Source organism: Schistocerca serialis, chromosome 3 (assembly GCF_023864345.2).
Source record: "Schistocerca serialis cubense isolate TAMUIC-IGC-003099 chromosome 3, iqSchSeri2.2, whole genome shotgun sequence".
Classification (NCBI taxonomy): domain Eukaryota; kingdom Metazoa; phylum Arthropoda; class Insecta; order Orthoptera; family Acrididae; genus Schistocerca; species Schistocerca serialis.
The window spans coordinates 1,063,381,322-1,063,408,239 of NC_064640.1; the positions used below are offsets into that span (position 1 = coordinate 1,063,381,322).

General features: G+C 45.2%; 1 protein-coding gene across 1 annotated transcript in view; it reads left to right on the plus strand.

Moving 5' to 3' along the window:
- Positions 1–18,548: 18,548 nt before the first annotated feature.
- The window catches only part of LOC126471390 (serine/arginine repetitive matrix protein 1-like), a 31,893-nt gene continuing 23,523 nt past the window's right edge, over positions 18,549–26,918 (plus strand). Inside the window, exons 1-2 of the mRNA XM_050099514.1 lie at positions 18,549–19,084; positions 19,672–20,146. Of these exons, the coding sequence (XP_049955471.1) occupies positions 18,549–19,084; positions 19,672–20,146 (1,011 nt within the window). The remainder of the gene's footprint in view (positions 19,085–19,671; positions 20,147–26,918) is intronic.

Sequence of the window (26,918 nt, forward strand, 5' to 3'; positions counted from 1 at the left end):
CAAACATCAAAAATGTGGTGGTGGTTCTAAGGGTTTCATGGTAGGTGGAAGTAACCGCCAAATTAAACCATGGTACTGAAGGACCCCACTTCTGGAGTGAAATAGAATGGAAAATAATTATGGCTGCCTGCAGATTGCAGTTCACTCTCTCAACAAATCAAGGTTTCAGGCAGTAGGGTATAGTCGTCGAATGAGATAATGCGTTGTCAAAGCACAATCTTTAACTTGTTGTAGAGAAGAAGACAGGAGCATTCCACGGCAATGGTAAAGGGAGTGACAACCATGAAAAATATCGGTGACAAGTGAAGAAGAGTTCACCCAACAGTGGTCACGCTATATCTTGGTACCAACCAGACTAATCCGAGCAGGCATCAACACATGACCAGAATGTACCGGTTGCTGTAACTATTACATAGAAGGGGCCGACATAATCAACTAAGAGCGTACTCGTGAGTAAGTGATCACTTGAAGATTGCAAAAATCGCCTACAAGTATTGGAACTGGGTTTAGCAATTTTACATTCATGACACTGTCCCACCAAATGCTATACATCTTGATACAAGGTAGGTCAACTAAGAAATTCCCTAACCCTGGCAAGGATCCAACAGATTGCTAAATGCCCTCCAATCACAGACTTATGAAAGCAATGGAAAATTCCGGCAACCAAGTCTTGCGTAACACAAATCTTGGTCTGCTTATCCCACTTGCTCTAATAACACAATCTCCCTTTTGCATGATAATATATTTTGTTTAATCTTACACAGAGCGAGGTCTTGGTCTTGATGGTGCTCCAAATTACTAAATAACTTACGGAACATGCTTAATACCTCAGCAACCCAACCTGGTTCCCTTATTCCCTGTTCCTTATTGTGGCGACTGCAACCCTGCTCGAACATTTGACTCAGTGCTTCTGCCATAGCGTTGTCGGTTCCCCTAATATGCCGGATGGTAAAGTGAACCGCAGAAATGCCCACGGCCCACTGGACAATTCGTCCCGTGTTCCTGGGGCTGGTGAGTACCCAACTTAAGGCTTGGTTGTCAGTTTCAAGACAAAGTTCCCGGTGATCGACGTCGAAAAACTTTTCGAGGGGGAACACTACCATCAGGGCCTCACACTCGTAAACATAATATCGAAGTCCTACTGGCGAAAGGGACCTTGAAGCGTACGCAATTTGTTTACGTTCTCCCTGATTTCCTGGAAGAGTACCGCAGCGATACACAATTTTGAACCGTCGGTCTGCACGACAAAACAGATGTGCGAAGTCAGAAATGGCTAGCACTGGAGGATTAATCAAGGAAACAGCTGTGACACCCTGCACTCAAATGTCTGATTCTTCTTACGCAGCTGGTTCAAGGGGGGCCGCTATCTGGGCAAAATTAGGGATGAACTTTCGATGGAAGTTCGCTGTCATAATGAACCGAACGACACCCTTCTTGGTCTTAGGTGGGGGAAATATCAGCAAGTACATGTTCCTTTTTTGATCTTCTCGAATCCGGCCAGCAGAAACCAAATGATTAGGGGAAGAAATGTCGTGCTTAGCTAAATTAGTTCTCGAAGGCTCTACAATGAGACAAATGGCAAGAAAGCGGCTCAAAACCTCCTCCAGGTATTGCAAATGTCGTTGGAAGGTAGTACTATAAATTGCCATGTCATCTAAGTAATAACAACCTGATTTAAATTTTACATCCCCCGATATTACGTCTGAAGTCTGGAGAGAACAGCAGCCCCAAACCAAAAGCCAAATGGTACATGGATAAATTAGAATATACTCCAATCCGGACGAAACGCTGTCACATGTCTAGAATTTTCAGTCAGTGGGATCTGGTGGTAAGCCTGATTAAGATAGAGAATAGAAAAAAGAATGAGAATCAGAAAACCAGGTGAAACAGTGGTGCAAGTGGGACAGAGTCACAGATTCCAACTACTTATTTAATAGCCTATAATCAACCACGGGTTGACACCGGAATCCCTGACCCTCCGGAACTAAAAAGATAGGGAAAGCATAAGGAGAGACAGACGGCCTCATAACCCCATCACGAAGCATCTAGTCAACATGGGTGGTGTTAACCTAGAAGTGAGCTGACGGACTGAAGATCGTCATTAAGGCGGATCCTCTATTGTATACTGTGGGTGTCACCTAATTTGTCAGTTAAGACATCCAGGAAATCGCCCGGCAGGAGCAGCATCGCCCCAACCTCAGCATCACAAACATGACCTACCTTACACTTACAACATGCACAGTAACGGCGTTTTCCCCTGTGACCGGAATACACTGACAATTCGTACCTCTTTTTGGGCTAAAATTTAAAAGAAAACGTCCTAACCACGTAATTCAAGATAAAACTACTACGCTGAATCCAGTCGCAGCACAAGGCCATTAACGCATTAGTGCTTGACAATGGCGAACTGGACGGGCCAAGAAAACTCTTAGACAGAGATTGGCGCCTCATAGCGACCAATCAGAGGCAACACCTGCCCATTGGCAGTACGACATCCCTGCAAGGCCGGTTTTAGGCTAGGAAATTCACAACTACTGCGACTGAAAAATATACCAGTAATAATCAAGCAATTAAAGGCTACTGCCAGAATCAATTAAAGCACACACGAATTAATGGTTTACTGCAGCACAAAAAAGAGGCAAAAGTGAATTTACAGGACGTCGAATGCGGCTGCAGCACTAAATATGAGATGTAAACCTCAACGCACCCGCACGCTTTTGGTGTCAGCTGGCCGGACATGCGTTGCGTGGCGCAAGACACCGGCTCACCAACTGTGCAGGATCACCGCATCGGAAACACCACTTGGCCTTAACCAACGTGGCATCCCGACTACTCTCCTCAACCTGTCCAACGCTCGGTTGTTCTGAAACGCACCTCGCACCATCTCGCTTCGTATCGGAGAAACGAATCGAATCAATCTGAAGCACTAATCTGTGTAATTCGGCAAAAGTCACCGGCTTATTACAAAATATCAAGCGCGATCGGTCTTCGGGCACAGCCCCTTTGCAGAATACAGTAGTTTCGATCGCTTCCTCATCACTCAAGCTCCAAAGCCATAACGGCGTTACGAACCCCTTCTATATATTCCTGCAAGGTGTGTGTGTGTGTGTGTGTGTGTGTGTGTGTGTGTGTGTTTTGGGATCTAATGGGCGCAGAACAGCGAGGTTATCAGCGCCCTGAGGTTTATTCAAACAAACGAATGTAGATAAGAACTAAAATTGTATTATACGCATGCACTCGAAATGTAACTGGCTGACCACTTACAAAAATCATGGGTGAGCCAGCCACCCTGTTGACGCAATAAAAACATAAATGGTTCAAATGGATTTGAGCACTGTGGGACTTAACTTCTGAGATCAGCCCCCTAGAACTTAGAACTACTTAAACCTAAGTAGCCTAAAGGCCATTACACACACCCATGCCCGAGGCAGGATTCGAACCTCCGACCGTAGCGGTCGCGCGGTTCCAGACCATTAAAAACATCTCCCCAAAATCCTGCCAGTTTTCACCCTGTCCCTGAACGCAAAGGTACTATATGCTGGTCAGTTCATTTTTCGTGTGTGGAGACATTTATCCCTAACAATAATCTTCCTCAAATCCTGCAAGGTTCCTTGATGCTGTAATACTTCTGCAAGATTAGAACTTGACTGCCCTTTGGCCAGAGGATATAATAATTGTAGAATAACTGACGACTACACGTTGCTGCAGCCCCACATTTTGTTTTCAGTCAAGACGCCAATAAGGCGAGGTTTATTAGCTTCATTATAGAACCACCTCGAACTGTGTGCGTGCAGCAGCTTGGGAGTTGAAATAAACTTATTGTTTACATCCTAACCACAGCCAGCCACACGGTTCAAGTTCGCAAACTGCCGTTAGTATACCGTCTGTAATCAACAAGGCTAGCTGTTGTCTTCTTTAGCTCATAAACGACGCCGTTTGCAATTTCTAACGCAATTGTTTTTACATGGTGACAACGACCCAGGCCTAGTCATAGCGCTACTTTTCTTCATCTTACATTAGTTTACGAAAGAGTATACACAAGGGTAAAATATTACACCGGCATAAAGCCTTGTAAGAAAATTTGCGTATGAAACTCATTATATGAATGTAGAAAAAGTATATGTAGGAATAACACCTGGAAGATTCTTGTACCTCATACTAATGACTGCTGTCTTCTATTGCACATTGTAGTACGAATCAATAAACGGCAGTGCATTGATTATTTAGTCGCTGGAAGGCTAGTAAACGACAGTGACCTTTATTCAGATGACCTTTCTCTACCACTGTTGTTCAATTTTTCACACATTCATAATGCACTTTTGTTTGTCCGTTGACAACGCACAACGCCACCTGCCCGCAGTCTCTCTGTGGCAGTTTCTGCGATCACAGCGGCCGAGTACCGTTAAGAACTTACAACAGGACCTACGAACTCTCGGTAGAAAGGTTAGTGCTTGCTGGGCCAAATGGTGTACAAAGACGAACGATGTCTGTGCGACAAGACATTTTGAACGGAAGAAACGAACGTACGTGTTTCTGCGCCTCAAAAAACGTGGGCGACCGAAATTTAATTTATTTTTATTTTTTGCGAGCCACATCTAGGCAGTGGGGAGCAGCACAACCAGTGTGCTAAGGAAATAAGCCAATGGGCAGTACTGTTGACATTTTGACAAAACACTCCGGACAGATGAGGTTTGCGACAACAATCACGGCTGAGGCACGTAGAACCGCTAACACAGCGACAAAGTGTGACCCGGCGTGAAGTGACTTAGCTGAGCTGTGCTTCATAGCCCAACCCCCTCTTCCGCCACTTACCAAGAAATCGGAGAAAAATATTAAAACAAGACATCCTGTAAACAGAAATTTAAAAACACTCTCCCCTGCCCTCTCCCCTCCCAGTCCACTGTATCTCCTACCGTTCACACTATAGTACTCCTTACCTCAGTCACAATATTGAAATTCCAAGATGACGGGAACAGAACAATTCTCTCATCTTTCCAACCAGTCAGAGAGTAATATTTAATTTTCCGCCTGCTTCGCTGGGTGGTAACGTGCTTGCCGCCCCCCCCCCCCCCTTCCCGGTGCAAGCGGGCCCTGGTTCGATTCCCGGCCGGGCTGGAGATTTTTCAGCGCTCGTCGACTGGCTGTTGTGTTGTCCTCATCATCATTCCATCCTCATCACCGGCGTGCAAGTCGCCCAGTGTGGCTTCTGCTGAAGTAAGACTTGCACTTGGCGGCCGAACTTCCCCACATGGGGCTTCTCGGGCCAACGGTGCCATACGCTCATTTCCATTCTTTGTAATATTTAAATGACGTGTCAGAGATGCAGTAAAACATGCAGCCTACACTGGAAAGTCAAAAATTTCGATATGTATTTGAAATCCAAATATATGCATTATTTCCAATATAAAATGGCATTCAAGTTACATAACTTACGTAGAGAGCGATTGTATGCTTTATAATTTACCTCTATTTCTTCGGACCAGTCATAGAGAAGTAAAAAAATTCCAAGATGGTGGAAATAGATGAGTTTTGTTTTCCAGTGAATACTAAAACGTAAACATAAAACACATAATGGTAAATGGTAAATGTGGCACCACAAACACTAAACAGTAAATACTACCATCAGTGGTAAACGCTAAAGAGTAAATGCTGAAAGTTAATCGTAAACACTAAATGCTTGACTTTAAACACTGAACAGGTAACACTAAAAGCTAAATGGTAGACACTAAATGGTAAGTGCTATATGGTAGACAGTAAACGCTGAATAACTATCGGTAAACACCAAATACTAAAAGCTAAATGGTGAAAGCTAAATGGTGAACGCTAAGCGCTATTGCTACATGCAGTTATAATTACAGATCTCTAGAAATTTAGGACAGATAAAAATGGTATTTTAATTATTTCTGTGAAACACAGTGTTTACTGTATACATTAGAATACCTCTGTAATAATGTGGAAAAAGTGATTCTAGGGTCAAAATTATGCATTATTAATGTACAGACGTATTTGTATATCTAAACCTCTAATCTCCAAAATACTGTACACCCTTGTATTGCTTCTTATCCAAAGTAATAATTTCTTCTCTTCCTCTCTCTGTCTGTCTGTCTGTCTGTCTGTCTCTCTCTCTCACACACACACACACACACACACACACACACACACACACACACACACGAACATACGCATTCAGACACGGCCGCAATCTGTATCGTAATTACTTCACTATTTTATAATATATTACTGAGGAATGAACAATAAATTGGAAAATTAACCATTTTACAATATAAACACTTTATCAGATAATTATTACTATTTATACTGTGGAGACATACCAATCTCATGGACATTCTATATCGTTTTCCACATCTTTACCTCCCTGCTCGGACGTACGTTAGCTCTATAAAGCCTGTACTGTAATAAGTTCACGGGCTTCGCCTTATAAACAAGGATTTTAGTACATTAGTTGACCGCGTGTACCTAATAGAAGCAAGATCGGACTTATACTCAGTCAATAACTACAGTGATGCATCAAGCAAAAGCAAAGTATAATCACTCTTTCGCATGGACAAGAAGTACACACAGTAGATGCTACCTATAATTAATAATTCGGTCGCCAGCCTACTTAGGCAATGAGTGAGTTTTTCCTTGTACAAGTGGGTGCATGTACAAGCATAGTAACGCGTAGTAATGATGCGTTATATGGCAAAGTTTGGAACCAGAAAAATCCACTGAACTAAAGTTTTCTCCTTTTGTACTAATTTGGACGAGCTATAAATACACAACACCACACTGCAATGATTACTACGAACTGCATTTTGTATATTGATCAGACTGAAATCGGGCGTAGATTTCCCTAAAATTAGCAATCTTGAATGTACACACACAATGTCACTATTAAGAATGGAAAAACACTAATACACTTAGGTTTAATATAGATCTTAGCTTTACTGGTCAAAACTGATCAGTACACTTCAAGGTTTGAAAGAATGGACAAGAGAAGGGGGGACCCTGAAACTGTTATGGTCGTTATACTGAAACTGTTAAGTACTGAAGGCAAATTAACACTCAAAATTATCAATCTATGGATAACTACTCATTTGTCTTACTTCTGAATAGTTTAACTGTCATTATTTATGTCTCAAATTAATTAAATAACATCGCTAACTCAATTCTAAAAAAAACTCTCTTCCAATTTAGTCATACTTTTGTTCTTTCTCAACATTTGCAATAACACACAGAACTGTAAACTTCTTTATAGCATAGGTTTGTCTGCTGATAATTTTTATTAACACTAATTTTTAAACTTTCAGTTCAGGATACTCGGGTTGCACAATACGAGGTAAAGATCCTGTCTAGGTCAGTGATCAGGATAAGTCACGGCTAAGGCAATTCTGGTAAAAGTCACGTTATTATTGAACAGTTAGAAACATTTTCAACACTGGTCCACACAGATACACTTCTAAAGATGAAATAAATGTTTGACCTGTGCAAGTCGGTGCGGCGGATAGCGGGCAGCACAGAACACATACAAGCACGGCTAAGGCTCTCGCTGCATTGGCACTTTCCTTCTTCTTAGCGTCGTAATCTTTCCAATTTTGTGCCTCAGAATATAGCCATGCCAAGTAGTCGTCGGAATCGTTTCATCCGAGGCTCAATGGGATCCACTTTTCCTGGGTAGCCTCCTCGGTACAGTACGTGTTCCTCTGACCGATTCCCAACTCCGACTGTTGCTCGCCTCCGACTGTTATACTGAGCCCGTTGTGCCGAACCGCGCCCAGTGTGCGTTTTCCCGCCTCGCCTGCCTCCACCTTTTCCCGCTCCCCTACAGGTAGGGTATTCACCACAGGTTTTCTACTTCACATATCTTAATACATTACCTACGTATGGACCAAGTGTTTAAATTACAATTTTCACATCTTACAATAGTTTTAACATTAAGTACACTTCCCTTTTGATCATCACATTGCTGGAAATCTAACATAAATAATAATATTCATTTCAAAAGTTGCTCACAGTCTCTTTAACATAACGATACGAACCGAAAAAGAAGTTCAAAACATTGCTTACATTAATTTATCTAAATTCATAAAGAAAAAATTATTATATGTACAGTTGTCGTTACACTGTGACTCTCTCACATGTAAAACTAACCTGTGACAATTATTGCAGTTCTCAATTTTTAAATATTCTGTCTTTGTCCTATTTGGTACAGGTACCACACATGAGCAATATTCTAGAACTGGTTTTGATAGGAAGTGCAGATGTCGTACTGGGTCAAATACTTTACGGAAATCAGGAAATAGTGCATCTATCAGACTGCTTTGGTCGAAACTCTGACTATATCCCGTGATTGTGTGTCTCCCATGTTCGATGTATACGGAAGCCATGCTGGCTGGCACGAAGTAGGTCATTTTGTCATTTTGTTCGAGATATCTTACTATATTTTGGCTCAGGGTATGTTCTACATGGTACGAAAATGAAAGTGGGGTAATTCTTCTGGGTTTTTCCTTTGTAGAGGCATTTATGAACTAGAGTTAAATATTTTAGCTTTTGCTTCGGTAGCTGTGACTGTACACAAAAGTAGGTGTGCAAGAGTCCGTTTCCAATATTTATGTTCTAAGTAGTTTTCGAAGAAGGGATTGGATAACATTTCCAAGGATGATTTGTCATGATCGTTTCTACCAAAATTGTAATTTTACCATTGGGTTGCTGCATGACCAAAATCTCCATCAATGATTACAGTATGATTGGGGAACTTACGTGCAATCAAATGAGGTTTTCTCTAAACTTTTCGCTTACTATAGAACGTCAATCTGCTGGTCGATCGAATGATCCAATTGCCATTTTGCCTAAAGAGTCTTGCCCAAAGAATCTCTCATTCAGCTTCAAATTTTATCTCGGCGGGTCTGTGATCCTTGTTTACTACGACAAATACACCAACCGTATTTCCCACTACCCTATCTTTTTTATACAAAGTTAAACTTTTCCCAAAACGTTATAGATATCAATGTCAGGCGTCAAACATTTTTCTGTACCTCAGATTCTGTAGGCTTCATTGCTTTCCAGATGCACATCGAACTCTGGCACTTTGTTGCAAATGCTTTGGCAGTTAACTACAGCCGCGCGGGATTAGATAGCGGTATAAGGCGCTGCAGTCATGGACTGTGCGGCTGATCCCGGCGGAGGTTCGAGTCCTCCCTCAGGCTTGGGTGTGTGTCTTTGTCCTTAGTATAATTTATGTTGAGTACACTACTGGCCATTAAAATTGCTACACCAAGAAGAAATGCAGATGATAAACGGGTATTCATTGGACAACTATATTATACTACAACTGACATGTGATTACATTTTCACGCAGTTTGGGTGCAAATCAGTACCCAGAACAACCACCTATGGCCGGAATAACGGCCTTGATACGCCTGGGCATTGAGACAAACAGAGCTTGGATGGCGTGTACAGGTAACAGCTGCCCATGCAGCTTCAACACGATACCACAGTTCATCAAGAGTAGTGACTGCCGTATTGTGACGAGCCAGTTGCTCGGCCACCACTGACCAGACGTTTTCAATTGATTTGCTGCAGTATGTACTGGCCACGGCAGCAGTCGAACATTTTCTGTATCGAGAAAGGCCCGTACAGGACCTGCAACATGCGGTCGTGCATTATCCTTCTGAAATGTAGGGTTTCGCAGGTAGAGCGACGGGTCGTAACACATCTGAAATGTAATGTCTACTGCTCAAAGTGCCGTCAATGCGAACAAGAGGTGACCGAGACGTGTTATCAATGGCACCCCATACCATCACGCCGGGTGATACGTCAGTACGGCGATGGCGAATACACTCTTCCAATGTGCGTTCACCGCGATGCCGCCAAACGTGGATGAGACCATCATGATGCTGTAAACAGAACCCGGATTCATTCGAAAAAATGACGTTTTGCCATTCGTGCACCCAGGTTCGTCGTTGAGTACACCGTCGCAGGCGCTTTTGTCTGTGATGCAGCATCAAGGGTAACCGCAGCCATGGTCTCCTAGCTGATAGTCCATATTGCTACATACGTCTTCGAACTGTTCGTGCAGATGGTTGCTGTCTTGCAAACCTCCCCATCTGTTGAATCAGGGATCGAGACGTAGCTGCACGATCCGTTACAGCCATGCAGATAAGATGCCTGTCATCTCGACTGATAGTGATACGAGACCGTTGGCATCCAGCACGGCGTTCCGTATTACCCTCCTGAACCCACCGATTCCGTATTCTGCTAACAGTCATTGTATCTCAACCAACGCGAGCAGCAATGTCGCGATACGATAAACCGTAATTGCGATAGGCTACAAACCGACCTTTATCAAAGTCGGAAACGAGATGGTACGCGTTTCCCCTCCTTACACGAGGCATCAAAACAACGTTTGACCAGGCAACGCCGGTCAACTGCAGTTTGTGTATGAGATATCGGTTGGAAACTTTTCTCATCTCAGCTTGTTGTAGGTGTCGTCACCGGCGCCAACCTTGTGTGAATGCTCTGAAAAGCTAATCATTTGCATATCACAGCATCTTCTTCCTGACGGTTAAATTTCGAGTCTGTAGCACCTCATCTTCGTGGCGTAGCAATTTTAATGGCCAGTAGTGTACGATGCGCTACTGAACTGATGAAGTCGCGTCGAAAGCTGTAATGTCATTTTCTCCAAAACTGTTGACTGTAAGTTGAAGTACATGTCCCTTTATTTTCGCTCTTCTTTCAACCTACCAAGTTTCCACTGTGCCAAGAGCCGCCTACGACGGGTTCCCCTTGTGCCTACAGCCGGACGAATTGTCTGGCGTTGCGGCAATAAATTTTAGACAGAAGCCTTCCTCGTAAATAAAACAGTCTGTCTATCAGTGAGACCGTATCAAATTCCCTACAGTGATTGTCGAAATTATCCTTCAGATACAGAATGAAAAACGCGACGGGGGACACTACATATATGAGAGCAAATCAGCAAGTACTTGCCATTAATTTTTGTAGCCAAATTACGGTTATAAATGCGAAGTTCCCAGCGTTGGACTCATCTTGGCTCGTTCCGGCCTTATCTTTTGGTAGCTCCGCCGCACGGCGCTGAGCCACGAAGCTTGATTTGTTTTCTATGGAGCAAGGGACGAACAGCCTCCCAGTTCTACAGGGACGTGCAGCCCACATATGGGGAAAACTGCCTCGCTCTGGGAACTGTGAGGTCGTGGTGGTGTTGTTAGTTCGACAAAGGACGTGAGGTCTTGCATCTCAATGAGCGAGCGTGGAGGCCGCGTTTGTTGCTGACTGATGACCATAATCCCGCGCGGATGCAATGTTGAAAGCAGATCGGTGCGTGCAAATCACGACCATTTCCCGAGAGCTTGGCATATTGTATGGGAGTGCTTACGACATCGGTCAAGGGTCATTATGGTACCGGAAGTTTTCATTTCAATGGGTGCCTAAGCAGTTGGACGACATGATGGAAGGCAAGCGAATGACGTCCTCACTGAATCATCTGCAGTGGTAGTCCAAGGAGGGTCAAAGTTCCCTGTACCCCCATATTACTGGCGATAAAACGTGGATACTGCATTTCACACCGGAATTCAAGCAGCAGAGCATGTTGTGGTAACATCCAAGTTCGCCTGTGACAAAAAAATTCCGTTCAGCGCCATCTGTTGGGAAAGTGATGTTAATGGCCATTTGAGATAGCCATGGACTGCCTCATGCCGGATTTCACGCCACAACGTGCAACCGTCAATGTCGACAGTTTTTGTTCCACACTGTCACACCCGAGGGCTGCCGTCAGGCGAAGGCCGAGGGGTGGCAATCAGAACATCCAAAAAGCTCCAGCCATTCCCGACCACCTACCATAGAGTCCAGACCTCACCCATACTGATTTCCACGTTTTAGCACCACAGAAGAAGTTCCTGGAAGAACAGCGATTCACAAGTAACAATAAACCAAGACAGCAGTCCGAAGGTGGTTCCATAATCGGCCAGACAAATTTTGTTTCAGGGGCACATCAAATTTAATGCTGCAATGGCACAAATGTATGAATCGGTGTGGGAACTATGTGCCTTATAGAAAATAGTGGCAAAGACTTTCTGATTTGCCTTCGCACACGAGTGACCCAGCTCGATTACGCACAGGTAGTATTAAGTATGTACAGTCAGACAGCTTGTGTGGCGTAGCGTATTTTGTTAGCGGGCTACTGCGTGGAGTTATGAATAAATTTCAGATAACAACGTTAACAAACTGAATATAGTCACTTCCATATAACTTTTGCGCTGTAAGTGGCACACGGCAGGAAAGCTGACTGGAGGCATGAATGCTACGTGTTCGATATTGAACTGGAGGTTGGGGTGATATCTCATGACAGTAATGGGAGCATAACGCGATGTTAGAAATATGTTTACAACGAATGCAAAAACTGTATGTTGTGTGATGTCCTTAGGTTAGTTAGGTTTAAGTAGTTCTAAGTTCTAGGGGACTGATGACCATAGTGCTCAGAGCCATTTGAACCAAAAACTGTATGCGAATCATGGGTGTATGAGTGTGTGAATGATTAAGTTTGTACCAGAGACTGGCACAGATGACGCAAATAAATAATAATAATAAACCACGCATGACAATACAAGTTTAGCTCGTTTATGGAATGAATTTTCACCCTGAGGTGGAGTATGGTTCAAATGGCTCTGAGCACTATGGGACTCAACTGCTGAGGTCATTAGTCCCCTAGAACTTAGAACTAGTTAAACCTAACTAACCTAAGGACATCACAAACATCCATGCACGAGGCAGGATTCGAACCTGCGACCGTAGCGGTCTTGCGGTTCCAGACTGCAGCGCCTTTAACCGAACGGCCACTTCGGCCGGCCCGGTGGAGTATGCGCTGATATGAAACTTCCTCGCAGGTTAAAACGGTGTGCTGGAGTGAGACTGGAACCTGAGGCCTTTTACCTTCGACGTGGAAGTGCTCTACCAACTGAGACGATTGGTCATGACTCGTACTTGGGTAGCTCAGTTGGTAGAGCGCTTTTGCGTGAAGGGCGAAGATCCAAGGTTCGAGTCTCGTTCAGGCACACAGTTTTAACCTGCCAGGAAGTTACATATCGGCGCACACTCCGCTGCAGAGTGAAAATTCATTCTGTAGACATCCTCCAGGTTTTGGCTTGGCAATGTCTCCGCAGCATACTTTCTGGAAGTAATGCAGGAGAACGTCTGTGAAGTTTGGAAGGAAGGAGATGAGGAACTGGCGAAATGAAGTTGTTTATTTTGTGTTAACAGTACTTCCGTTGTGAAGCTAAGCACGCACTGTGATGCGTTGTCGAGGCTCAATGCTGCAGTTCTTTGCTGTGGACTCTCTACACCGCATAGAGGCGTCCATATCTGGGTTTGATTCAAGAAAGGCAGAAAGCTGACAGTAACGATGGCGATTATTGCTGAAACGACTGGTTTTCGGTTATATCCCCATGGTCAGTTTAACTGGACTGTGAAAACCGCTCAAAATATCTGGTTTAAGAAATAACCGATTTTCGGTTTTTTGTTCCTATTATGTTCTGTAAATAAGGATGGAAACCGAACAAAGATTGAAAAATGTTTTTCTCTCTCAGTTTCAAAACACAAAGAATCAAAATATTGAACTAATAGGCAAACAGAAAAAGACTTAGTCCATGTACGGTTCGCCGCTTTTCTCGACCGGTGAAACGTGGTTGACTACTACAAAAAATCCCCAGTGTTCTCCTATTGATTGGAAATTTTTGTAACTCTGCTCAAAAATCGTGTTGTAGTAGCGGATCGTACCACTACTTGGGAATTGCAAAAAGTTAGCACTATAGGGTGAAAACTGAGGTTGAAGAACTCTATTTTTCGGGTTAATTTGACCGTTTTCACTTGTTAAAAGCAGATAAAGGCATGTTATGTATACAGGCAGTAGATGAGTTGCTTTGTGTTGTTTTTTCTTTTAAACTATGAGTGAACTGTTAAGTTCCAAGTTTTCCCCTTAGATGATGTCGCAAATATGTTGTGACTTCTCCCATTTTTAACCTTTTAAAGCAAATGGACTAGCGTACGTCGATGATAGCACACTTCAAAAAAATACCTCAGACGAGGAATGGTTCCATTCTGTAATACAACTGATGTTCGACTATGACAGTGTGAAACTGCCACGTTGACCAGATAGCGCAAGTCCTGCACACTGTATGTATACGCATACCATATAATAGGCCACGCCACATGGTAACAGGTACATCATTGACTCAGCAAAGCTATACCGATTCTTATACTGTTCGTTTGTTGCCCGTTTCTGTCGGTATTGTTATTAACATAGGACTGACCGTTTTTACCGTTTTCTTTTATAACACAATACTTCAAAGCAATGCAAATATCACGAATAGAAAACACTCGTTGCTTAAAAAAAAGCCGGGCGCTATGACAGAGCGGTTCTAGGCGCTTCAGTCCGGAACCGTGCTGCTGCTACGGTCGCAGGTTCGAATCCTGCCTCGGGGATGGATGTGTGTGATCTCCTTAGGTTAGTTAGGTTTAAGTAGTTCTAAGTCGAGGGGACTGTTGACCTCAGATGTTAAGTCCCATAGTGCTCACAGCCATTTGAACCATTTGAACCCTAAAAAAAGTTTTATTTAAAAACGGACGGTTTTAGCATTGTTTCAACGGGTAATTGATATTACAACTATTTTATCCAGTTATTAGTAACAAAAATAAAAGCACCTGATATGACCAAGACCAAAGAAATACCGAAAAATACCCGTATTGGTTTTAGCCAGTCAACGAAGCAAAGCCGCTTTTTGAAAAAAATTTTACTAATAGAAAACAAATAAAACATCAGATATTTGGGATTCGCATGTTTTCTTCGCAATGCAATTGTTCTCAAATGATTGGAGGGGATTTATTGGTTCACTACTTCAAACTGTAAGTGTCTCATCACAGCCTGATGATGAAGTGGTTTTCTTTCCGTCATTGCCCATATTTACTACGATACTTCAGTGTAGAGTAACTGACTGCCCATTGTTCAAGGAATCTGCAGTGAATTGAGCGTGCGAATCTGAGGGAAGCAGTCACTGGCAGATCGAAACTGTAGCCATATTTCGAAATGCTTATCGCCAGATCATTGAGAAGTGATACTAGGTTAAGAGACAGAGTGGAAAAAGGGAAATCTTCCGGGATTTGATCATACAACCTTTCGGCTTCCAGCCACACGTTCTACCGCTCACTACACCACCACATGAGATATTACGAATTAGGTCCTGCTTGCTGCATTCACGAGACACTGCTGCTGTCTCTGGTTGTGGCCGCTGTTTGGTAGGTGACAATGGTATCGCTTTCACAGTTTAACATCAGTTCGTCGTAATTCAGACAGTATGTATGAAATGTATATAAACTACATGCAAAAACTTTCCTCACGAATCAGCGTATCTGTTAGTAAAAATCGGGTAAAAAGCGCCACAGAATTTCCTGAGACTAGCCTGCCTATACAGACGGACGCGAGCAAGCGGCTTAATGTCATGGCGTACCTCCTAATATCGTGTCGGAGCTCTTTTTCTTCGGCGTAGTGCAGCAACTCAACGTAGCATCGACTCAACAAGTAGTTGGAGGTCCCCAGCAGAAAGAGCCATGCTATCTCTACAGCCACCTACGACTACGAAAGTGTTGCCGATGCAGGGTTTTGTGCACGAACTTACCTCTCGATTATATACCATAAGTGTTGGATGGAGTTCATGTCAGGCTATCTGGGTGGCCAAATCGTTTGCTTGAACTTCCCAGAATATTCGTCAAACCATTCGCAAACAACTGTGACCCGCTGACATGGCGTATTGTCAACCATAAAAATTACGTAGCTGTTTGGGAGCATGAAGTTCATGAAAGGTTGCTATTGTTTTCCAAGTAGCAAACATAACCGGGTAGCCAATCGATTCCATTTGAGCACAGTCCACACCATTATGGAGCCACCAACAGCCAACACTGTGTCTTGTTGACACTTTGGGCCCATGGATTCGTAGGGTCTGCACCACACTCGAACTCTACCATGAGCTCTTACCAACTGAAATCGGGATCCATCTGAGCAGGGCACAGTTTTCCAGTTATCCAGGGTGCAACTGATACGGTCAAGAGCACAGGAGAGGAGCTACAGGCGATGTCGTGTTGTTAATAAAGGCACTGAAGTCTGTCATCTACTGCCACAGCCCATTAACGCCAAATTTCGCCGTATTGTCCTTGCGGGTACGTTCGTCGAACGTCCCACATTGATTTTTGCGGTTATTTTACTCATTGTTGCTTGTTTGTTAGCATTGACAAATCTACGGAAACGCCGCTGCTGTCGATACATAAAGAACCTATCTTTTGCATGTAAGTGTAGCTGTATCAATATAAAACTTTGTTCATAATGCATTATAAGAAAATATTAATTTACGTGCTTCCTATGTTCCAATTCTTAGATCCTTGCATGACTAGTAAAACCCCACGTATTAGTAATCCGGAATAATGCCAGAGCAATGTTCTAGTAACATATTGCTTCCTTGCAAATTACTTTAAGACTGCAATTTGAACACTATGGTTTCGATGTGACAATATTACAAAAAATTAGTCAACTCCAAATCCGAAGGCAGGGTCATCAGCGAAATAGACCAGTTAGAACTGAAGCAATTTTTATTACTGACGTCAACGTGGAGCTACAACAGAAGTGGACTCTTGGACGGAGAGTGTACCTATTTATACAGACATCAGATATTGTAGAATGCTGGTGTTGATATAAACAGCGAATACTTCAGAATGCTGGTATTTATACATACATCGAATATTCCACAATACACAAACATCACAAACATTACACATTTCAAGGCCCTTTCTCAACCTATAAATACTTAATACCAAATCAATGCCAGTGGCTGTGTTTGAACTTGTGATCTACAGCACGAAATGCTATTAGCTGCGCTGCAATATTGTGCCACTTGCATGTTAAATGATTTGGAAAAGAGATTCAAGAGGGCAGGTCCCGACAACGTAGCAATAAATAAATAAAAAAATGCTTCGAGGCACTCACTAAAATGTGGGGAAACGACCAGAATCAGTTAGTAGGCGTCTAAAGGATTGCCACAGTCAACACAGTCCTGGCCGAAATAGATACATCTCGAGGAAATAAATGCAGAGATAATGTCCGTGTATAACATTGGGGCAACTAGTGCAGCCGTTATGTTACTGATTCCAAAGGCTGCAGTTAAACTTTCCGTCCTGATTAATGGGATAAATACGTCACAACAGAAATAGCTTCCAAAAGTGAGTTAACAACTGTTCCACTACACATAAACATCATAACAATGTGGGCCCAAGAAGACCACGACATAAATAAGCTTGCCATTGTGAGCCTAGAATATGTACTGTTCCACAATGTTTAGTAATTTCATTGTATTGGAATTACACAAAATGATATTTCATGACTTATTAGCAGGTCCCAGAACCTTCCCCGTGGTGTGAATGGAATAGGGTTAATGTAATGTGAACGACAAACTATAGGTCATTCGGGACTGTGATTCTGGCCAGCTCTGAGACTTACAGTTATAGGTGTTCGGAACCATAATCGATGCGATATTTGGTATCAGTACAAATATCGGAAATTCTGTCGATACCTCGATAATATCGGAAAAGTTAACTAGGACCGAAGCCGCCGCAACGTATTGATTGCTTATTTGATTCCAAGCTTTTCTTATTAAGAACAAAATGCTGCATGTGTGGAAATAGGCTATGTTTTCATGACCCAACATTAGCTTCAAACTGAAAACAAATGTAAGAAGTAAATGACAACTTTTCTAACCGCAAGCAAAACACGGAACTTGAACATTTTAAGCTATCAACGTATATTATTAGTATAGCGCACCATTACAACCTTCTCTTTAAGACAAATGCTCTCCATTTCAATACAAGGCAAAGTGCAGTGTATAAATTATGTTACGTTTGTATGAAACAAAAGGAGGACTAATTTTCAGGCGTTTCTATCAAAATACTGTGCTCTGCTGATCCAACTGGGTTTGGATGTTTCAGTTATTTCTGTACGACTATAGGTCCTAGGTTAAATCATAAAAATTATGTTACAGTCATTTAAAAATATTCTCACCTCAGACTCGTTTACACTGTAACAAAAATGGCGTAGCGATGTACACATACACAGATGGCCGTAATACCAAGCACACAAGGTATAAAAGGGCAATCCTTTGACGGAGCTGTCAGTTTTAGTCACGTGATTCATGTGAAAAGCCTTCCGCCGTGATTATGGCCGCGCGACAGGAAATAACAGACTTTGAACGCGGAATTGCAGCTGGAGCTAGAAACATGGGACATTCCATTTCGGAAATCGTTAGGGAATTTAATATTCCATGACCCTCAGCGTCAAGAGTGTGCCGAGAATACCAAATCTGAGACTATTGAATATGTTTTCTGAAAACTGTCTTGAGCACCTACTTCGGCAGACCACACGCGATGGAGATCTCTCAGACCCTGTAGGTAAAAACAGGCCGAGCCTTGTCGATGGCGTTAGTGTAGAGACGAGGATCATGATGACATCAGTTGATGCCCCGTCCTGCACTAGGGGAAACTCCGCGGTCTGGACGGAGGCACAGTCAGCTGCAGAGGCCACCGAGATGGACGCCATCGAACTGCCGGAAGCAAATCTTGCTGAGGCAATTGACGAGGCAGAGCGTCGCGACATCGACCCTGACGATGCCCGCGCACCCAGAAAGCGCCGGGCTGTGACGCACGACGATTCCGACAACTCCTCCCTGACCTCTGACACCGCGAAGCCGAGGAAGAAGGCATCTAGAGCCTCCCGCGCCTCTACCACAGAGGCTGTGAAGACGGTCGCGGGCTCCTCCCGGAGCACCGCCAAGCCGAGACCGACAACGAAGACGCAGCCACCCCCTCGTTCGCCTGCTGCCTCCCGGCAGCCTGATGCGGACGGCTCTGTTGCCCCACCCAGGCGGCACACCGCGCTGCAGCAAACGCAGCCACTGCCGACCGCCAACGCGTTTGCGGGCGCCAGTGTGGACGCGCCGGAGGACGGCGACGTGCCTCTGGCGCCACCCCGACGCCTATCGTTGTCCAATGGGACGGCGTCTACATGGATTTCCAGCAGAAACTTGACAGGGTGGCCACGTCCACTATTGTCAAGGCCGCCGGCCGTGACCTATACAAGGTCAGAGTGACGACCAATGAGGAGTACCGACCGGTGATGGACACCACCTGCAAGGATGGCCTCCCGTGCTACACGCACCCTTCCGAGCTGCCCAAACTTCTGAAGGTGGTTTTCCGCCACCTTCCCCTCAAGTTTGGCGCGGACTACCTCCGAGGAGAGCTCGAGAACATCGGCTTTGACATCCGGTCTACCGGTCTGATGAAGTCCCCTCGAACTCAACTTCCGCTGCACCGGGTTGTCGTCATTGGCTGCACCTGGAAAATCTTCCGGTTTTCCAGGTTTTCAGTCGGCCGTGTGAAGGTTTCGAGGGAGCCGTTTCGGGCCAAAGACAAGAGGGCTCAGTGCTTCTCATGCCAGAGGCTGGACCACATCTCTCGCTTCTGCTCCATGCTACCCCGCTGCGTAATGTGCGCGGGACAGCACGAGAAAAAATCCTGTTGGCTCACCGACGTGCTGCAACTGCAGGGGGCCGCACGTTCCAATTACAGAGGCTGTTCGGCCTTCAAACGGGGCCGAAACCAGCAACGGGGCGTGGCTGCTCCTCGTAAAGTGCACCCGTCCACCAGCATTGCTGCCGCCACCGAGGGCGGACCGTCTGCCTCCTCCACTCAGCGAACGGAGCGGGCCGCTGGCGAGAGGCAGCAGCCGACTGCGCCGTCCACGGCTTCGCCCGGGCGTGTGGCAACCGCGGCACCCACGTATGATGCGCGGGATGCCGCCCCACGCAGGCGCCGCCGGCGCCCGGCCGGGCCACCCTGCCGCTGGGTAACGGACTGCCGTCGACCCTCTGCCGCAGCAGCAGCCGGCAAGTCGTGTTGCGCCGCCAGTGCAACTAGCTGCCGATGTTCCACGGAGCGGTCGCAACGAGCTGCCCCCGTAGCGGAGGCTTCCCCAGCGGCCCCCGCCGCCCCCTGGGCTCCCGACGCAGCCGAGCTCCGATCGCTTTTGCGGTCGTTGAGCCAGGTGTCCGAGACGAAGCGTCGCCTCAACAGGGCGCAGCGAAAGATTCGGGCCGTCGTAGATGATCACCGGAATCGTGACTGGTCGGGCCTTGTGGCCACCCTAACGATGACAGATAGCAGTGCTTGGCGGACCGCCAGGCGCTTCCTTCACCGTCACGAGCGAGTCCCGCCCGTCCACGTGGGTGTGAACGTTGTCTGCAAGCCGGATACGAAAGCCAGCATCCTTGCGGACGCTTTCGCGGAAAATTTCCGTCCCCAAGAGGGGCAAGGACCCACGTCAGGCAGCGAACTACCGGCCGATCAGCCTGCTCCCGTCCTTCGCAAAAGTCTTCGAGAGGTTGTAGGTGGAGCGGCTGCTACGCCACGTGACGGAGCAGCAGCTCATCCCCGAGGAACAGTTCGGGTTCCGTAGCGGTCAGTCCACCACCCAGCAGCTGTTGCGCCTCGTGAAGCAGGCGATGCTAGCGCTGGAGACGCGGGAGTACCTAGGGGCGGAGCTTCTCGACGTCTCCGAGGCCTTCGACTGCGTGTGGCACGACGGCCTCGTGCACAGATTTTTTGTACACGGGGTAGCGACGTCGCACGTGGTCCTACTGCGCTCGTATCTCTCGGGCAGCACATTCCATGTCCGCACAGATGGTGGCACCTCCACCGATCGGCAGATTCGAGCGGGAGTGCGTAAGGGGTCGGTTCTCGGCCCCTGCTGTACTCCAGGTACACAGCCGACGCACCGCGGGTGGCACGCGTGGAGTTAGCGCTTTATGTTGACAACACGGCGTTATTCATCAGCAGCACGAATGCGGCCGAGAGGCGCCGCCGCCTCCAGCTCGGATGTGACGTCCTGGGCGCCTGGTCCACGAAGTGGCGCCCCAAGTACAACGCTGCGAAGAGCCAGGCTGTCGTCGTCAGCAGGAAGAGGCTACCTCCGCACCTGCCGCCGATCACGATCGTGGGGGATCACATCCCACGGTTGCGGACCGGCAAATACCTCGGTGTCACACTGGACAGGAACCTGACGTGGCTGCCCCACGTCCGCGACGTCAGAAGGTAAAGCAGTGGGGAGACTACGTGCGCTGTACCCGCTGCTCAACTCCTCGTCTGCACTACCTCTACTCCACGGCCTCTCCATGTACCTGGCCTCGGTAGGGTCGGTTCTGGAATATGCGGCCGTGGAGTGGGGTAACGCAGCACCGACGCACATTGCGACGCTCCGACGCGTCCAGAATAGGGCGATGCGACTCCCTCCACAAACCGCCTCGCTCCCCCATCAGGCTGCTCCGCGAGGAAGCAGGCATCCCTTTCCTGCGGGATCGCTTCCGGCAAATCGCCAGGATGTTCTACAACAACGCAGAACACTCCGACAGCCGTCTAATTCGTGGGCTGGGCCAACAGGTCCACCACAGGCCGACGACACGTTGGCCCGACCTACTGCGGAGTAGTTCTCTCCCGCAGTCCCGATGAAGATACAAAGAGCGTCTCTAAAGCCAGCGACGCTCACTGAGGACAGCTTGTCAAGACAGGCCCCACGGCCAACGCCACAGGTCAGCGCAGGAACAGTAGCTCCGCTGCTTACACTGCCTCTACCCCTGGCGTATGTCGCCAGTGTTTTACAGCGAGCGAGCGAGCCTAGCACCCAGTCGCCGATTCACCTCGGAAGATGTTGCCCACAGTAGGCAACGAAACGTCAGGAAGGAGAAGAAGTATTATATATGGACCACGGCAATTCAGCCCGGAAGTTTTAATTAATCAAATGGGAATTCCTGGAGGCAAGGCGACTTTCTTCTCAAGGGACACTCTGAGGAAGCTTAGAGGACCAGCATTTGTAGCTGACTGCCTCCCACGTACATTTCGCGTAAAGACTATGAAGATCAGGTCAGAGAGAGCAGGGCTCGTGCGGATACGTACAGTGAGCACCCAGAACGTTACGACCTCTGCCCACCGCTATGTACGACGCCACGTGGTGTCGTTGCGGGCACGTGACGCGATGACAAAAGTATGTGAACGGAGCACACACGGACGGGAGGATCAGCCTAGCCAAGATATGGGCTGCAAATGGGTAATCCGCTGAGATAAGCGACTTTGACGAATGGCAATTTGTTGTTACGCAGAGCCTATAAACGTGTGTCTCGAAAACGGCGAAGCTGCTTGACTGTTCACTTGCGACTGTCGTGAGCGTCTACGGAAAAGAGGTAGGACAGCGAAACTACCACTAGGTGCTAAATGGTTGGACGCCCGCGACTTTTCAAAGAAAGTGGGGTTCGGTGGGTTGTCTGTTCTGTGAAGTAGGATAGATGGTGATCCGTGGCATCTCCGCCGAAAGAGCGCATTGCTGATGCACGCACAAGTGTCTCTGACTACACCGTTCACCGTACACTGATGAAATAGATCTCCGCTGCAATCCACCCCTACGTGTTCACATGTTGATCCAAAGGGGCCGTCGATTACCCTTGCAGTGGCCACGGGGCCATCGGGATTCGATGGCTCATCAACGGAAACATGTCGGCTCCTAGGGTGAATTACATTTTTGCTACACCAGGTCAGTGGTCACTTCCACAAACGCCGCCATCGAGCTGAAGGGCGGCTCGAAATGTGCAGCGCGCCACGGACGCAGGCCGAGCGGAGCAGTATTAAGCTGTGGGAGACATTCTCCTGCTCTTGCGTAGGACCTGTGGCAGTAATCGAAGACACGCTGCCAGCTCCGAACCACCTGCAGCCCTTCATGCTTGATGTCTTCCCCGACGACGATGTCAGCTGTCAACAGTATGACTGACCGTGACTCGGAGCCAGAACCGTGCTGCGGTGGTTTGAGCAGCATTATAGTGAACTCACGTTGATGTCTCTGCGAGTAGATTCGCCTGATATAAATCCTACGGAACCTGTATGGGTCGCTATCGGACGCCATCACCGCGTACATAAATCAGCGGCCAGTTATTTACGGGAATAACATGACCTGTGCGTAGACACATAATGCGACATACATGCACAAACCTGCCAACAAACTATCGGATCCCTGATACGCAGAATCGGTTATGTATTTCGTTCCGAGACAGACAGAAAAGCTATTAAGCAGGTGGTCATGACGTTTTGGCTCGTCATTGTGTAGATAATCGATTTTGCCTAGCTCTATTTGCGAGTGGGACAGGAAGGGAAATGATTAGTAGTGGTACAGGGTACCCTCCGCTACTGACCGTACGGAGGGTTGCGGAATACTATGCAGATGCAAATGTAGATGTACATTTCTTTGGCCCGCTTCCTGTTACCTGCTGATATGTTTCACAAAAAACGAATAAGTTTTCCAGACGTAATCTTTGAGAAATCGTAAGCTGCCCTGCAGTCTCGCATTTCTTCCTGACTTCCATACCACCGAAATAAACGACAAATTTCACACTTGTGTTTGTTGTGGGATGGCAGTGCCATAGAATCTGTTTAATGGCATCACATTCACTATCTACAGTACTATTTACTATGATTTCCACGACTGTACTTTCCACCTTCGGTCATTTTATAGTGCTTAAAGGTACTGACAATACAGCAATAATCAACGTTAATGAAATGAACGTAGGCTTAAATCCATTTTATCTGTTTTATTGACAGTTGCTGTATTTTCAGCACATTTAACCACTTTAAAAAGACCGAAAGTCGAAATTACAATCGTGGTAACTGCAACAAATAGTATCGTCCATGGCGAAAACAATGAAATTAAGTAAAGGGAGAGAGAGAAATTATTTCGTAACTATTAAGACAATCTTTTCCTTACTATTGCATAGAATAACCTACACGACTAGGGAAGAGTTGCCTAAATTTAATCGCTTTTGAGATTTTGTTTACTATAATCTAAACAGCAACTTATAAAGATATTTAAACAATGCCTACTCAACTGTGGGACGTTTCTCGGTATCTGATTTGAGGAACTAAAAATCTTGGAAAACTAAACGCACTACATATAATTTTGTAAACATCTGCAAATGATACAACTTAAGAATCTGGTTTCTTAATATGTGTAAGTGTGTGGATAAACTGTAACATCCTTATAAACTATATGAGTGACCTGAAAGATACCTATTAGTCTAAGTTTAAGGAAACGTCCCATGTTTTATTTCTTACAACACCATTTTCTGGCATCACGACACAACTTCTTTCCTCCTTTCTCCATCCCTGTCCACTTCGCAGGAGTCAACATTTTTTACTTCATGCGTCTGGTCACTTCTTCCATTCGCTCTTTCTAAAAAAGTCACTGGACCATTCCTGTATTTTAGGAATGATTTTCTGTGGGGGTTTCCCCACAGAGTCTCGAAAATACTTCCTTTTCACAGGTCCAGCAGTAGCTCCATTCTTATTCTCCTTTGCTTGGATGGACACCTTCAGCCCACTTTTTGTCTGCCATTGCTTCTTCTGCACTGAAATCCTGGGGTAAACCGACTCGTAAGTCTAACGCAAGTTTTCTTACGTCCGAAAAGCGTGAATCGAACATTATCTCTTGAAATGTAAGAACATATCATTGAAATTCGTTTTCAGTTTCGCTGGAAAACAATTCAGTATCCCCGTTAGCATTTTTCTTTTGATTTTCAGCATGCCTCTTCATAGTTAGCTTAGGAACATTTTATATTCGTTCACATACATTCAATCCGTGATTGCCAGTTAAATATACTGTTACAACTAAATGCAATTCATCTATGCCTCACTTGCCATAACGCCTATCTGTTTCTGTGTTACAATACACAATGATTATTCGATTAATAACTTAGCATAAAGAACGCATGATAAGATTCACCACGTCATTTCTAAACATTATGTTGCACTAATAATGCTGAACACATTTTTAAAGCTCATTATACGAAAAAGTTTCATAAATTGTACCAGCGGAATATAGGAAGATTCTAGCGGTAGATTATAAGCAACGTCGCTATTTTCCTTTTGTCAATTTCCTACTAACGAACCATGAATGTCTGTAAATTAAAGCTGTTTCATGTACGTTAACCAAAAATAAAACATTTTGTTCCCATTATCTTTAACGATAATTTTCTTCGGCACGTCCACAAGAGAACGGTTACGGTCGATGGAAACCTCAACAAAATGAACGCTGCCTTCAGACGACCTGTTCCTCAACACGTAGCCGATAATATGGCACCAAGAAGCAGGTATTTCACTCCGACGTCACAAAACGTCGGACAGTGCTAGAGGCAGTATTCTGTAGTAGTGGTATGCATTGGGACCTCGTACAATAAAGGCACCTCTCTCCTACATATTTCAATTGTAGACGACAAATTGCAGATTAACACTTAATTTATTTTTTCCTTTTATTAGAATTTATTACTTCAAATTTGCGGAGAAAACTGCCACAATATGTGCAAAACGTTTCAGACATTTCGCTGCATTACACATGCTAGCGTAGCAGATTCCAAGGTGATATTTTTGTCGATAGATAGCACTATGCATCTGAATAGGAACCAAAATCGCGAGCAGATGTGTCCTCAATTAAATACCAACTGCATTCCAACAGAGGTACATACTTAGCAACAGATGGTGGCGCAACAAGAGATTCCTTAGGAGATTAGTGGGATGAAACAAAATACTTCGATACGTACAAAAATGAGAGAATGGTAACGTGTAGGACTGCAGCTCAGCACGACTGAAACATAAAATGAAATGGACTGCAATGTCGCATTATACTTTCGAAAAATAATATAGTACTAAAGATATACCAAGCAATTGGATATTAATCTATACGAGATAGATAGTACTCTACGCTCGCTGAAAAACTGTAAGGTAATAGACATTATGTTACATCAAAATAAAGTCCAAAATGCGATTATGCTACAAGCTTATTTAATAGCTTTTAGTTGCAACAGGTTCCATGCCAGTGGTAATCTTCTTAAAAGGTATTTATTTCGTCCACTGGTTGTTTCTTTACATACATTTTATTTTTGCTTTGTACACCACGACGTTTCCTCCTTGTAGCAATTTTCAGTATAATGTTGAACGCGTTAAACATATATATTTTGCGATACAGTCTTATCATATAATTTCATGAACTGTCCGTAACTGGTCGGGCTTGAGAGCTGTTGCCATGACAATCGGTTTAGCACGAACAGCAGCACACAGCCAAGCCTTTTACTAGTGTCGGCTGGCTCTGAACTGTGTGCAACATTACAAACGAATTGTCTAATTGTCTGGCACGAGGTGCCGATGTACACAGTTCAGCGCTCCCTTGGCTGTATACTGCTGTTAGTACAGCAGTATGTTTACAGCTTTCAGGCTCTGTCAACCATGTGCTGTTCAATAAATTATGTAGCTGTAACCAAAAATATATCTCAACGAGATATTTAATATTTCAAACCTCGTCACATTTCCAAATCGTTTGCGCATTTACTACTGAGCACTTAATGACATTAAACTACATAATCCGCCTCTTGTAGGCCACTAACTGAACATACGGCGATAATAATAATAATAGTAATTTTTCACATCAAGATTGTAAGAAAGAAAAAGGGTGTTAGATGTAGGAGTAGATATCTGAATGTTACTTCTTAGATCTACAACTTGGCTTGCGGTGTTTTTTCTCGAAGGTGGAGACTTTATTATAAAAAACTTACAAAAAATTTGCGATTCAAAGTATCGGCCACTGCGGATCACTACTTTCTCCCATCTTCCGGTTACAAGTCCCTCAGCGGAAGAACTGGGCGTCTTTTGAGGAGATCCATGAATCGATCTAATTTTGCACTTGTTCATAAGGCCGGAAGTGCTGGTCCGCCAGGCCTTGTGCCACTGATCGA